A 15,578-nucleotide genomic window follows, 5' to 3' on the forward strand; every position below is an offset into this window, starting at 1 on the left:
CAGTGTCTTAAGCCCACCCTCCCCCTCTCATCCACAACTGTAGACTCTGTTGGAATTTGGTAAATATTACATTCACGCTATCAGCATTAGCTGAGGAGGCGCGGAACCTCTCGGCTTGTAGCCCGAAACCGTAGCATCGCCTGAAGCAGCTGGCCCAGCGAGGGGTGCCTAAGGGGGTATGCAAGGAAAGCCGGCTAGTCTTCTTGCTAGACTAATGGCCGACTGCCAACCCCAAGAGTCCAGCTTTTCTTGCCACGCTTTTTTTCCGCTGTAACTCGTTACAGTCTGATCTGCCTTGACAACAAACTGGACTAAACTCAGACTGCAACTCACTAATCAGCAGGTGAGGTAATTAGCATGTTTGGCACTGTATTTATGTAATCTTATCTGTGTTTATTTGTGGCATATGGGTATAACCGTCACTGGCTGTTATCGAGGTAACTTGGTTAACGTACTCAATACAACCTAAATTACAAGGCTGCAGGAAAGTGCTATATACCATAGCACTTTATAGACCATAGACCATAGACTAACTCTTATGAGGGGGAAAAACATGGACATGCTTACTATGGCAACAATGTTATTAGTTTAGTCACAGTATGGTCTCAATCAGCTCTATTAAAATTTAAGCTGCAATGGCGTCAGCAGAAAATGTGCCTAACAGAAAACAGTACCAAGGCCTATAGGAACTATTTTAAATGTCAGAAATCTACATCATTGTTGAGAATACAGTTTAAAAGGCAGACTATTACACAAGATAAAATAAGAACGCTAAATTACAACTGAGTGGGCATTAACCCCCAGTGGCGAAAGTCCAGACTAAAGAAACACCACATTCAACAATAAATTCCACACACAACTCCTACACCTCTCCCTCCCTGGTCCCCATCTCAGTTTTCCCTGTTAAGACAGACAGCTACTTATTTTTTTTTTCTTTCTGGCTCCTGTCAGTGTTCACACACTTTGCAGCTCTTTAGGGCGCTAAACATGTGTGGAGCGAGCGAAATAGGAGAGTGAGAGAGAGAGTACGGAGGCTGGCCATCTGGACTGCCTGTCTGTCACAGGGTTGCCACGGTGATGTCACCGTCGGCATGGCCATGGACCGCGCCAGAAACGAACATGCGCTTTTCTTTGGTTTTCCAAAGAGGGAGGCGACCACAGTTCAGCCCATATTGTTTCCGAGGACTGGAAATTGCAGCAAAAGAGGAAGAGAGAGAGAGAAAGACACAGAGAAAAAGCGAGATCAAAGACTGTGCTCACTGACTCCAGATCAGACCACAAGAGATGAGAGGAGAAGAGAAAGGCTGTGATCAAAGGCTTCTCTCACTGACTTCAGATCAGAATCAGAGGCTCTGATCTGCACCCCCACTGATCACATCAACACCTCACAAGAGAGGACACCCCAATGACAGCAACAGCAACGAGTGGGGGGGGGTAAAGTGTGTGTATGTGTGAGCGCGTGTGTGTGTGTGTGTGTATCACACAAAGGCAACAGCCAGCTAAAGCTAAGGTTAAAATTGTGCAGCGGCATTCTCATATACTTTCAACTAACCACTGGGACACTTTTTTTAACTGAGAGAGTAAATCACACCCAGCAAAGACTGGGGGATTTACTCTGACGTAGCCTTTTAAAGGCCCCATTATAACTCAAAGTTTTAACAATAGAAGTGATTAAAACATTATGTGCCCATATTACTTACTATTATTTATTATCCTTTTCTGATCCTGTTCCCTGGCTGTAGACACATTGCTTTCAGTCCATCACCCAGACCTAGTAAAGTCATCAACGCAAGTGTACCATGTCATATGTGAAGAACAAACACTGGCCACAGAGCACATACACAGTGCCCTCCATAGTGTTTGGGACAAAGGTATGACTTTTTTGTATCTGCTTCTGTACTCCACAGTTTTGAATGTGTAAAGACCTAAGCACATAAATTAAGTCTGTGTGTGTATTTGGAACAACTGAGCAATCTAACTAAAAAAAAAATATATATTATTATTATGATTTTCTTTTATTTATGCTTCACATTTGGTGTCTTTATAATAAGCATTTCTCGCCCTCACCCTTAAAGCTAAATTCTCTTGGGAGGTTAATTCAAATTGATCTGCTTCACATTGCTGCTAGAAGTACGTTTCCATGTTTTGACTAGTGCAAGAAACTCAATAAAGATGAGACACATTGGTTCTGAAGTTTTGTTCCTTCATTTTTTTTTTAAACACCTGACTTTTCTTTTCTTTAACAACCACTACTCAGACCAGAAACAGTGACTACAATTAAAAATGTGAAATTATTCTGCCTTTAGCCAAGCCTTTTACCCCAAATCATGTGACTGGATCAAAGATCTTTTAAGTTGGGGATGCTGTGAAATTTTAGGCATAGTATAAGTGACGTGAGCAATGAAGTCATGCAAAATCGATGATCGGGGCCACCCGAAACCAACAAAATAAAGTATTCTAATTCTCCTTTTTTCCCCATTTGATTTTTTTTTTCTTTTGCTAATTTACATCAAACAAAACATGGCTTAACAGGCTATAATGAGATGAGAGATACCAATTTACACAAATAACTGGCACATCAAACCACTGATGCACCTTAACTCTCAGAAGTGGCCTATAACTCCGCATAGATTTTTGCTCTTTGCACCTCAACCTGCGTTTATTTTAGCGACACGCCCCCAAAGCGGCCAACAGCTCGCTGTAACGAAAATACGATGTTAAACTATGCACGGCTACATGCAAAACAAGCACACATGGGTCTTCATTACGCTCAAATAATTGTTAAAAACGTTTTATTATTGTAGGAAATGTGGATGCATGATGTAACTGCACCCCCATGTCCCGCACCCTGTGCATGTCGCTGAAATACAACCATGGTTTTACATGCATTAAATGGCTTTGACTCAGAACTTTCTTCAAGAGTTCAGTTCAGTCCACAGTCCACTGGGTTGGCCAGACGACAACCTTCATAGCTTTTAATTCAGCTGCATCTAGAAATTTTTCAAATGTCACCGGAGCCCCACATGGAATGTAGTTTACTTTACAATTTGTGCCTTTCAGAGATTGAAATCACATTAACTATTAAGATGTCATAGACTATTTGGCTCAAACAGACAAAGCAAGTTCAGGTATGCTGTATTCTTTCGACTTCCTTGATACAGGAGATTCAATGCATTTACTTGCGGTTATTCATTTCCAAATGGGACATATTCATGTTTTTCATCTAAATTCACGTTTCGTTTCTTGAACACGCTCTTTGTGCCACTGATTTGCCAGAAAAGAAGTGACAGACACCGTTTAACGACAACTCACTCCAGCAGTGGATGGATTCAAAGCTAACTCCAAAACAAAGAGAATCGAAAGTCTCAAAAGGTGAATGGGAAGGGGGGAGAAAACACACACACACCTCTCACTTTCATTCAACATCATCTCCAAAATGGTGTAAAGCATGAAATATCAGAGACTCAGCGACCCAGATTTCACACCCCTGCACACACACATACACACCAACACACACACTTAAGAGAGAAACAAGGAGTCAAAAAGAAGGAAAACACAGACAGGGTGTGGTGGGGCAGTGTGGTGCAAAGAGGACAAAGTTGAGCAATCACACTCTCTCACTGAACATGAGACACACGCATGCACACAGATGCTGGTAAACTACATTTCTTCAGCTAAACACTTCTAACTCTTTACAAGTGCTCTGAATGTTCAACCAAACTGACCTGAATTCATAGCTCTCTCTCTCCCTCCTGTCTCTGGCTCCCAGCTGGTGGAGAGCTGAGTAAGCTACCGCTTCAATCCCAGACACCAGCACTCACCATGACAACCTGAATACCCACCAACCCACACGTGCACACACACGCACACTTTCACACAGCTCACCTCCTGAAACAGCTGAGACATCTCACACACCAGACAGGAGTTGGATTGCATTTCGCATTTGTGTCGGTCTGACAGGAAGAAGTCTCGCAGCAGCGGTGTGTGCGTGAGCGCCTGGACGATGCAGTTCATGAAGCATGTGTTGCCCAGGTTGATCAAGCCCCGTAAACCTGAAGGACACACAAAGTTTTTTTTGTTTTGTTTTTTTAAAAGCAATTTGTTTCGTATGTGAGGTCATACACAAGCACCGTTTGGTGTTTTTCCTATTTAAATACACCTGATTCAACTCCGCAGCTAATTGCCAGGTTTAGTTAGTGTGCTAAGCAAAGGAAAATCATCAAACTGTGCTGGACGCTGGCCCCCCAGAAGCGCAGTTTGCCACCCCTGTTTTAGCCCTTCATCATTGGTCTGGTTCTGAGTACAGGACTGCTGTCAGCTGGGTTGGCGGTTTTGTTTATTCTGAATTAGTTTAATATATAAAATTATCTATTCGATATGCATCTAACTTAGAATTTAATCAGGGATGTCTCGATTCCTTCCCCTAACCCCACCATCCAATCTGATCAGTGCTTCATTATTGAGTTGCAAAAGCAACATGATGTGACCCATAAAGCAAAACGTTTGGGTGAGTTTCGTTTTCACCCAGTAGCAACTCACAACAGAAATACATGGTGGGAGCATATTTTGCACCTTGTTTTGGTGGCATGTCATTTACAATGAACAGCAGAAAACAGACTAGAATAACCGCGTTCTCAATTTACTTGTGTTTAAAAGAAAAGTGGCTTGTTTAAAACAGTGGAAACACCTCTACAACAGTGGAGTAAACAAAGCTCAAAAACAAAAATAAAGGACCTGAGTTAGATCAGACTTATTTTAGCTGACACTTAATCGGTTAACATACACTGGGATTGGACATCTTTAAATTTTAATACCTCTATTAGGAAAAAATTAAGACATTTTCAGATATTTTATGACCTTCATGAAAACTTTCAAATGTACTTTAAGGACCAGCAGAAACACTCATACAGTACTATGCAAAAGTTTAAGACACTTAACAAAACTTATTTTTGAAACAAATAGTAATGTCATAAGTATTCATTTTATGTATGCCATTTGTTTAACCACTTCCAAACCTCTCACTATAAATTACATTTAACTTCCAGTACCAGCTTTGGCTAATCAGTGCTTCAGGGTAAATCCTGTGTGTGGGTGATGAATTTAAACAGAACCAAATCTGGAACCAAATCTTTGTGCTTCTAACTGAATTACATTGTAAACTATTTTTTCATAAATAAGAAATTCTTGTTCCTTTTTTACCTGATTTATGTTCATTTGTGTTTGTTCTATACACTAAATAGAGTTTTTACTGGCAAAAACACACTAGTGAGATTAATCATTTTAATAAATTTGCTTAGGATGTTTTTTTGCATTATAGTGTACAGATCTATACGTAATATGAATTTTCTAAGGCTAAACCTAAACCTAATTTTCTGTCTTTTAAACAAGCAAAACATGTAGTTTTACAATGACTTTTGTCATTTTTCACCCTGACATTGTTCACTATTTTTCCACATTTTCTGTACAAAGGCAGGGAACACACGCACACACACACACACAGTTAGACCAGTGAAACCCCAAAAACAATCTCAGATAAGGTCTCAATGACACAGGAAGAGGAAGAAGGCAGAAATTTTCCCATAGACAGGAAGTGGTTATGTTGCTGCATAGGCTGTAGCTTCCACTCACTGTGAAGCACACTTTGTGTCACTCACTTTCTCACAGTCACTTTTCCCAGAACGCATTACATCACCACAGATTTCTTCAGGACCCACAGGAGAGGATAATCAAACTAGCTGCTGAAACAGTATGAATAAATGTGAACCAATCTGAATGGGTCTGAAAGTGAAACAGTGGATTAATGACAGCTAAAGTGCTACAGGTTGTGATATGTGATAAACACTGATCAGTCATAACATTAAAACCACCTCCTTGTTTCTACACTCTGTCCATTTTACCAGCTCCACTTACCATACAGGCGCACTTTGTAGTTCTACATTTACAGACTGCAGTGCATCTGTTTTTCTGCATTCTTTGTTACCCCCTTTTCACCCTGTTCTTCAATGGACAGGACCCCACAGGACCACCACAGAGCAGGTACTATTTGTGTGGTGGATCATTCTCAACACTGCACTGTGTGTTGTGCTGGTATGAGTGGATCAGACACAGCAGCTGGAGTTTTTAAACACCTCAATGTCACTGCTGGCCTGAGTATCCACCAACCAAAAATACCCAGCCAACCATCCTGTGGGCAGCATCCTGTGAGCACTGATGAAGGACTAGAGGATGAACACCACAAACTGTGCAGCAACAGATTACTAAAACCTAATTAATGCTCAACTCAAATGTAGAGAAAGTGGGCTCTTAGTTACCTATAGTGCAGTTTGTAGTGATTTTCCTGCGTTTCGGATTGTGCCGTAGCAACTCCAGCTCCCGTTTAGTGGGCTCCCAAGTCGAAAACTTCTCCCCCACACCTAGAAATGAGAAACAAAACGCGATCAGGACAACAATCAGGACAACAAAAAGACAGACATTTCAATATTACTGCAAGTGTGCCAACCCAGAACGCCCACCTTGCAGTTTCCAGGCCTTTCTCTGTTCTTCTTTGGCAATCTGCTCCATGTCTTTGTCGTATATGTAGTCTTGGCACGCAAAGCAATATATCCCACCATATAACAAGTCTATAGCTGAGGACCAGAGAGGAGGGATCATTAGACCTTGACTGTTTTGTGGCAGAACAATAACAAGAGCATATATATAGAATATAAATTTAGCATCCTAGAAAGCTGGGCTAAGACGAGCTCCTCTTTACCACATAATCCGGTAATATGCACACTCGGACATTAAAATCTCATCCCAGATGAGCACTCTGAAGTTTGATCCATAATCCATATTTAAAAAGCAACTGATCCATATTTAAAAAGTCTTGATCCATGTTCAATTCCAGTTACAAGGATTGTTTCAGCCCAGCATATTTGAATGAGGCCCAGTACAAGGCAGCCAATCAGAACAGAGGCCATCTACATATATCAGAAACAGAAACAGCCTGTCAGCTCAAGGCTTAACTGATTTAGTGATGACCTACAGTTTTACAGGTATTGACCAAAATATCCTAGAAAACTACCAATTCTTTAGGTCATGGCACATTAACAAGGCACCCCTTTATTTAACGATGTTATTTTATAGGCTGAACTGATGAATTTAAACGCAACCTATCATTTCAAATGTATCCAAACCTAATCTTTAGCATGGGAATAACAGTTAACAGATAGTGAAACTGCAAAACCAGGTGGAAACAAAAAAATCTTGGTAGCTGCACCTACATTATTTATATTATTGAAGACCGTGAGGTTCAGGTGTTTGAGTTTAGGAAGTGTGGAAACTGAGAACAGATGGTCATATCTGTCAGTGAAGCATTGCTCAAATAAAACTATTGGAGTGCAAAATTAAAAAAAGTATAAAAGTGTATCGGTTAGTACGAATTTTTTTAGTCCTGTAAAATCAGTATCAAGCAGAAAATTTACATATCACTTGGGCCCTAATTCTGACTTTGGCTGCTTAAATCACAGGATTTTCTTAATCTGCCTCTCACTGTACTTCAATTTGCTCTGCTGAGTGCTATCGATTGCTCTCGTCCAAGTGCTTCCATCTCCCCATAGATCAGAACCTGGTGTTCTTATTTCTGTTGCTGATAATGATAATGAGTGTAAAGGACTTTTGGTAAAGCAGTGTTTAAAAATACTGGCCCGTCGCTATGGCCACCTGGTCGCCCAGATCCCCTACCACTGCCAGCTCTATTCAGCTCTGCTACCTATGTACAGTTGCCGTGACAACCTATTTATAGACCCGCAGGCTCCTGATGCAAAAGTAGAGAAGAAAGTGGAGGAGGAAGCAGGTGGGTGTGTGATGCGTGTATACATGCAGTCATAGCAGATGTAGCTGAATGAAAGAACGTCCAACAGAAAGACAGAGTCGAGTGTGATTAGTCCATTGAAAATCTGAGTAATCAAGTCAGCACCATTTAAGAAAGCAGAGACAGAGCAAATTCTGACAGCTAGCACTGTATTAGCCCTTTGCCCATACCATGTTCCTAATGCTTACCAAAAGCCAAACCTGCATTATACAGTAAAGCATATAGTGTACGTAGCTAAGCATGCAGCCTAATGCAATCAGTCAGGCTGCTTCTTATTTAAAGGTTTTCTCATTCTTCAGTAGGGCTGAGTATTGTTACGATTTTATAGATACCAATATTTATCAATACTCTTATTGATACTACTTTCCAAAATTTTGAGGAAGACATGACATGGAAGGATTCAAAATGAAATGATGCAAAACGGCTTTTGTCATCTTCCCTACAGTTGAAAATATTAACAACCATAAGCAATATAAAATTAGTTACCCCCAGGACAAATCACAGCACTTCAAACTTAGGCTACCTAGCAGTTAGTGATTTATGCTATGCTAGCTACCATATTTTAATTCAGTACAGACTCAGCTCAGCATTACTACTCCCCCCCTGCTAAGCGGATTTAGGCTATCAACATATCTGAGTTATTCTTTTATTCTTTATGTTTGAAACATATTCTGATAAGGACATTTAGAATATCAAACTATCCTACCTGTGAATTTAACATGAGGCTGAAGTTGGCTTCCTATCCGCCAGCTGCATGTTCCAATTGCCCATTCCACCTTAAATGGTGCAGCAGTTATTATTATTACGCCTGAGGTGCCAGTATGTATCTGCTGCACCACTTAAGGTGGAATGGGAAAATTTCAACCAGAAGCTGGAGGACAGGAAGTTGACTTTTTGACATTTTTTTGAGAACTGGTATTTTGGCTTTTGAGGACCCCTACACTTTCAGAGCGTATCTCACTTTTACACTGCTGTAGAGCTGGGCGATATGGCCAAAAATGTTATCACGATAAACAAAATTCATATCGTTTGATATCGAAACATATCGCGATAAATGTCAAATCATTATTTTTTTTCAAGTTTGAAGGCTGATTTTTGTTCCTGAGTGGTTAATTGCTGTTTTAAACTATTCTTTATGGTCGGAACATGACAAACACTCGCCAAACAGTGGAACATTTCACAGATCTGTCATGGGAGAGTGGGAGAGAGTGTCTGGTGAGCTGTTTTTAACAGCTGGAAAAGAATGGCTATTTTTGTAATAGTCATAATTTAAGAAAGAAAACAGATTATTTTTAGCTGGTGACGAGCGCTCGGCTACGTTACAAATGACATCACAGTATTCAAACACCAGCTAGCGACGACTGGATTTCTCTATACTCTATACTATTGTAGTAGTTTAAGGGGTGAACCACAATATATCTAACACCAGACAAACGGAGTCCTCTTTTTAGGTATGTTTAAACTGAAAGCGGTGCTTTTGTGTCTTGTTTGATCTACAGTATCATCAATTCGCCATGTTGTGCGAGTGACGGAGCGCTGCTTCAAGTTAGCCAGCTGCTAAAAACAGCTAGCCTGGAAAGATAGCGCTCTCCTGCTCTCCAATGCCTCACAGCTTCCTCAGTTTACTTTTGTTTAAATCAGGGCTGTAATTTACAAGAACCCACTTCTTTCTTTCACTTTCGTTGCTCCAGAAGAATGCACTCATACTAAAATATGACTGTAGTTGTGAGGATTGTGATTGTGATTTAACACCGCTAAAGCTGGTTAGGATGTTAGGAAAGAGGTGAGTTCGCTGTAGGACAGTATAGTTACACCACTGACCTCGTCACTCACACTCGGTCACAGGAGAGCAGATCGCCGGTCGCTCCACTCAAACAGGGAATGTATAACTCTGCGTTTCAGCCGTTGCTAAAGACTCATTTTACTCATGGCTCCCTCCCTCTCTAATCATGTTGAAAAACTCAGAAGTGCGCCCTCTCCTGGCAACAGCAGAGTAGTGTCGCTTTCCTTGCAGTAGAAAATGCCACCAGGGCTTTCGCTAGAACGTGGGAGCGTGAGAATGGTGTATTATATCAAACATTTATCGAACATGTCGTATCGCTCTATCGAGGAAAAGACGCCATTCTCCTATGCACAGAACCTGATAAATTCAGTAAATGATGTTGATTTTTCTCCCCTGCATTAAATCTACATTAGTAAAGTGTAAAATGAACATAATACTTCAGACACTTTCATGCATACCTTTCATAATTTTTGAAATAAGGTAATAGGAATTTTCTCTTCACTAAGTGATATGGATTTCCCATTAAGCCAGTCTCTGCGTCTTTTTCTCCTAATGCAAAGAGAGCATACAAACTACGGTTTGCAGGGCTGATAAAAAATAATGTTCAGCACTGGCTTCCACCTCATATTCTTACAATTACACACCGATTGCAGTCCTTTTAGATATCCTATATCTGTGTGCATATGTATGGGTATGTGTGTGGTGGTTGGGTGGGATGGGACAGGATGGGTGTGAGTGTAGGGTAAAAGGGGTAGTATAATAATATTCATTGCTTGTCATTATAAGTATGGTTTCTCTAAAAAATTCAAAAATCCGATTACAAAAACAAGTGTAAAATCAACTTGGCCCTCCCGTTTTTCAGCACTTTTTTGGCAATGCTTCATAATTTAGCCTAGAACAGGGTGATATGGCAAAAATGTAATATCATAATATCTCCAGGAGTTTTTGTACACGATGTCAGGATTTGTTTTTCTGACATAAGTCAGAACAGAAAGTAGAGCCACACATAAAATACTCTTTTGATTTGAATTCAACATTTTATATACTGTGCTACACTAAATCCCTTTTAGGACCAATTATGCTCATTTTGTAATAAAACATACAGTTGGGATAAGTTTTAAGTGTTGGCAATATCCAAGATGTGCTCAGAAAAGCATAACGTTGCTGTCGGGACAAAACCTCTCCCCATTTTTGGCGTTTTTCAGTTTTTGACAGAATTTAAAAATGCCTGTTGTCCTTTACATTGTGTGTAATTTTTATAATGAATGGACCAAAAGAAATGTCCCAAAATGACTTGGAAAAAAGTCTGGTTCCATTGACTTACACTAAAAGTAAAGAAGGTTTTTTCCTTCTCCTGTAAAGTTGACATCAAGCTGACTCCAAAATGTCGACAAGAGCAATAAATTGTCCAACTCTGCAATAGCCTATAGTTGCACTTTTTTAGCATCTAAGCTTCTCGTCTGGCGTGCAGTAGCCTTTAGCAGGCTGCAGTAGTCCTTCTATGCTTCCTTCTCTGGACTAAACACAAAATAAACTGATTAAATCGTAAAGCATATGCTTTACACTCCCCTTTGATGGAGAAGAGTACAGAGTCACACGGTTATTCAATATGAGAATGTATCACAAAAGAGTAGCTAATCTGCATATCAAAAATCCTAATTTACAAATGGATTTTTTTAACCTGTAATACATTTAAACCTGACTATCTGCATCTCTGCCTGAATGAGCGGGGGTGCTGGGGGAACCATGCTGGTCTTTGAGGATCTGTGAGCCAGCTATTCACACACACCCTCAGCAGCTGAAGTGGCAAGAGTGTGTGCCCACGATCAGTGTGTTGCCCCACAATGCTGATTAGTGCAGTGAGGATAATCACAGCCTCTGTGTGCATGTGTCTCCACACATGAGCCGAGGGGATGAGAGCCAGGCACAATAGGAAGAGAATGGGGCCGAATCTGATACAGCTAATCCGAGCGAGGCTTTCCGTTTCGCCTCCTGAGACAAGGCTCGTCACAGTCGTCTCTGGGCTCCGTGTGCAAATTAGTGTTGTGACCGTTTTAGCTAAAACGTTTAAACTAGCTGGGAAAGTCAAACAGTTTTGGCAGTTTGTAAACACTGAAGAAGTGTGAAACGAGGAAAACATAATCCTATTTTTTTCTGGCAATTTGCCAAGCACTCCAGGCATCTCTGTTGGGGAAAGAATGCAGTTTTTTCGTGTGAAGCAGCAATGTTTATGAGGCTCGTGTTTGGGACTTTGGAATTTAAATTAGAGCACTTCTCCCAAATAATCATGAGAAATAAACACACATACATACACTGACCACACGTGTATATGCGTCTTACCTAGGTTGTGTCGTTTGTTTTTGGCGTGTTCGTGGATGTGTTTCTTGGAGAAGCAGCCAAAGAAGACGCAGTAGAGGCAAGAGTGGAGCCTGTTCAGGTGGGCACCACACATATGACAGATACACGACTTGGCCTGGCGTAGAGAGAAAGTGCGAAGTGTGTGTGTTGTTTGAGGGGAGGGGACAGAAAATAGCACAAGGGTGTTTATTATTATTATTATTATTATTATTATTATTATTATTCAAACGACTGAGATGTTAACAGTCATTCTGAGTGGTCCAACGTAAAATGGTTCATTATAAAGAAACTTACCGACATTGTAAAGAACACCGATTTCTTTACAATTGTGGTGATAGGAACTGGGGGTCAAGATGTCTACAACACTAATACAAGTATGCTGCATCAGGCATCATGTTCACAACCATCTTGCATAATAACTGGCTGTGATGTAGCTTTTAGAGGCATTAAGCTCTTCAGATGTCAGGTTTCCATGACCACCACTGTGACAAACTCCGACTCTGCAAGTTTCTCTAAAACTGAGCTTTTCACATTAAACCACTTTAAATGACTTTTTTGCTATCTTAACAAATTAATAATACAGAAATTTTAAAATGTACATGGAATTCCCCTTTAAAACAAGCAAGCTTCTGCCTCAAAAACCAGTCAGGAGTTGTTTGTTGCTACCAATCCATCACTTCCACTTTTCATTATACCAGGCAAAGCCAGGAGCGATGTGAAGGGATTCTTGTTTTTCCACAATATAGTCAGCCAGAATGAAGTTCTGGAAGCACTATTCAATCCTGCTAACTCACCTCTATCTTCATCAGGCTTTGATTAGCTGGCACTGTGGGTTTGTTACTGGAATTGTTGAAGATCATTACACTATGACAGCTCGTGTTGAAAGCGGCAGTGCTTTTGAATCACGTTAGAAATGAACTCGGGGTATCTGGATGGCATGGAAGCTGACAAGATGCTCTACACAACATTGCATCCTTCTCAAAATAATACTCCAGCCACACAAACTCCATCTTCCACTCGACCCTGAACTTCCTCATCCTTTTTTTTCCATAGTCATCATCGTTATCCGATTCTTTTTTTATTGTCAGCACTAGCAATGAAGCCACAGTCTAATACCCCAGCCATCACAGCAGGCTACTAAGAAATGCTCAGAATTGTGAAAAGAATTTTTCACTTGCCGTCCTTGAAGCCATGGTGGTGCTAACGTTAATGTTACAGCTTGCGAAGTTCTGTGTGTGACAAAAACCATTTTATTATTAATTTTTAGTGGCCAGTGGCCAGGGACCGGGGCACCGGGCAATAGGCAACATGAAAACTAGGGATTTTTTTTACATGCTTTTGGTCAGAACTCAGAGAGAGCTCTCACTCTGGTCTGAGACAATAAGCGACTGACATTCAAGAGTTTTCACTTGACAGTCAGGAGGAAAAATGTGAGAGAGGTGTGGATGCTGTAAAGAGCACCATCCCAGAAAAATAACGGTCACAGAATAGTATAACACATTCCTTAGGGAGACAGAGACACAGTCAAATGTATGTGTGCATACAGGGAGCAGATGGGGGGTGGTGGGGAAGAGACGAGAGAGAGAGAGAGGGAAGAGGAAAGAGAGAGAGAGACAGAAGGTCCCTCTGTACAGGAATTTTGAAAATACTGTAATACCCAAAATTTCATTTGTAAAGCTGGTATGAATAATAGCTATAGACACACTGGGATAAAACATCAGTTGGTATTATTTTTAGAGCTGAACTGAATAATTGCCTTTTCCCCCGGATGGTCTGCGCCCACAATAGCCATTCAAAATACTTCTTTCAATAGAGAAACAGAAAACGAACTAAAAAATGTAAACAATGAAAACCTCAACAACATGAAGCAAAAGAGCACTAGGGCCTAGTGTCTAACGTCCCACTGAACAGAGCATTCTTCATAGCAATGAACTGGTTGAGAGCCTATTTCAGCCAGTAAATGCAGAACTTGTATACATGGCTCTAATGCTAAAATACTAGGCTAATGCATAGGAGGTTACATAGGACAAAACGTATTGTGTTTAGAACCGTTTTGTTAATACCAGAATACAAAAGCAATGAAATTCCCTTTATGGTAATTAACACCATTAATTCTGGTCCTAGTGAAACCTCTCTTACACCCACAGTCCCTAATATGAGCATGATGCCGACTACAAAATAATGACTTCAGTGGTCTATTAGTTAAATCAGAGAGATCTCATAGTCCTCGGTCTTCACCCTGCTAGTCACTGGCACCCAGACTAGAGAAGAAACATTCAACATTAAATACTACACAAAATTCATAAACACGTTCTCCTTTCTCTCTAGTCCCCATCTCAGTTTTCCATAAGCATGACAGAGAGACACTGAGAGATAAGAGCAAGCAAGAGACGCAAGCTTGTCAGGATCTGCTTGCCTCACCATGAATCACTAGCTAATACAAGGGGGAGGAAGGAGAAAGACAGGCCAGAGTGAAAGAGAGCCAGAAGGATTTAAGAAATAGTGTACATTTCCCTCACTGAAGCATCCTGTAAAGTGCTCAGATGAGAAGACGGGAAGAGGTGAAAGAATGACAAGAAAGACAGGAACAGTGCCACATTATTTCAGAAAAGAGAGAAAACTGTGAGGAGGCCAGCCAGCAGGGAGCAGAGCATGAAACCGAGGAAGAAGCAGCACAGATCGTTCAGCAGAGGAAGTAAGGCTTCCTGTGACCGTACAGGAAGTAGCCCCTGAAACGGTCCTCGTTCTTGTAGTGCTAGTACTTAAGTAAGTAAGTACTTACTTGAGTATGCACTTATTTTTGGCGATAACAATGCACTATGCTATTATAATCATCATTATCGCTACACATTTGTTATACTGCTCTGCGCTACTATGTGAAGAAACGTTATATGTAGGGATGCTCCGAAATTTTAGCCACCAGAACATTTTAGCCGAGCATTTTAGCCGAGCGGCACTTTCGGGTGTTTTGGCCCAAAGAGGAAAAAGGCCAAAAACAATATTGAGCTCAATATGCGCAGTACAAAGTGAGTACTTGAAAGCAGATTTAAGCACAAATAGACAACAAACAAAAGCAAACAAAAAAAAAATAAATAATTTTCTTGCAGTTTTGGCCAGGTGCACCAAGATTTCTGGTTTTGATTTCAGCTAGAGGCATTTTTCATTTACAACAGAGCGCAACACAAGCGTGAAAAAAGAAGTCTGTTGTACGCCACAAAGTAATAATCTGCTGCAAAATTCTAAACAAGTAAGTAAGTGTTTAATAGCGATGTACTGATTCAATCCAGGGGGATATTTTAACAGACCAAGGACTGGCTATAATTTATTTTCCTTTGCTATATTTCCTTTTTTTGTTCATACTTAATTGGCAGCCTAGAATATTGTACCTAAATTGAATTGGTTTTAACTTTAATGTACTTAAAGTGTGCACTGTGTAGCTCCTATCTATGAAAATATAAATACTGGATTGGAGTTCTGTATTGGCCGGTATCGGTAATATTATGGCCATGTTCATATTAGCAGGCTGAAGTAGCACAAATCTGATTTTCTGCCTTAACGACAAAAATCCGATGTTTCAGAGCTGTG

At 40.6% G+C, this 15,578-nt stretch overlaps 1 protein-coding gene across 3 annotated transcripts in view; it reads right to left on the reverse strand.

The window, feature by feature from the left end:
* LOC118821389 (ubiquitin carboxyl-terminal hydrolase 22-like) overlaps positions 1-15,578 on the reverse strand; it is a 49,611-nt gene that overhangs the window by 14,734 nt on the left and 19,299 nt on the right. For 2 of the 3 annotated variants that reach the window (XM_036589973.1, XM_036589975.1), the window contains exons 2-5: positions 11,976-12,108; positions 6,513-6,626; positions 6,312-6,413; positions 3,886-4,052 (exon numbers count right to left, since the gene is read on the reverse strand). In XM_036589973.1, coding sequence (XP_036445866.1) covers positions 3,886-4,052; positions 6,312-6,413; positions 6,513-6,626; positions 11,976-12,108 — 516 coding nt within the window. Of the gene's footprint in view, positions 1-3,885; positions 4,053-6,311; positions 6,414-6,512; positions 6,627-11,975; positions 12,109-12,287; positions 12,563-15,578 lie in introns of those variants that run through there. The other variant, XM_036589974.1, reaches the window with a different exon arrangement.

Source organism: Colossoma macropomum, unplaced genomic scaffold (genome assembly GCF_904425465.1).
Source record: "Colossoma macropomum unplaced genomic scaffold, Colossoma_macropomum, whole genome shotgun sequence".
Classification (NCBI taxonomy): Eukaryota; Metazoa; Chordata; class Actinopteri; order Characiformes; family Serrasalmidae; genus Colossoma; species Colossoma macropomum.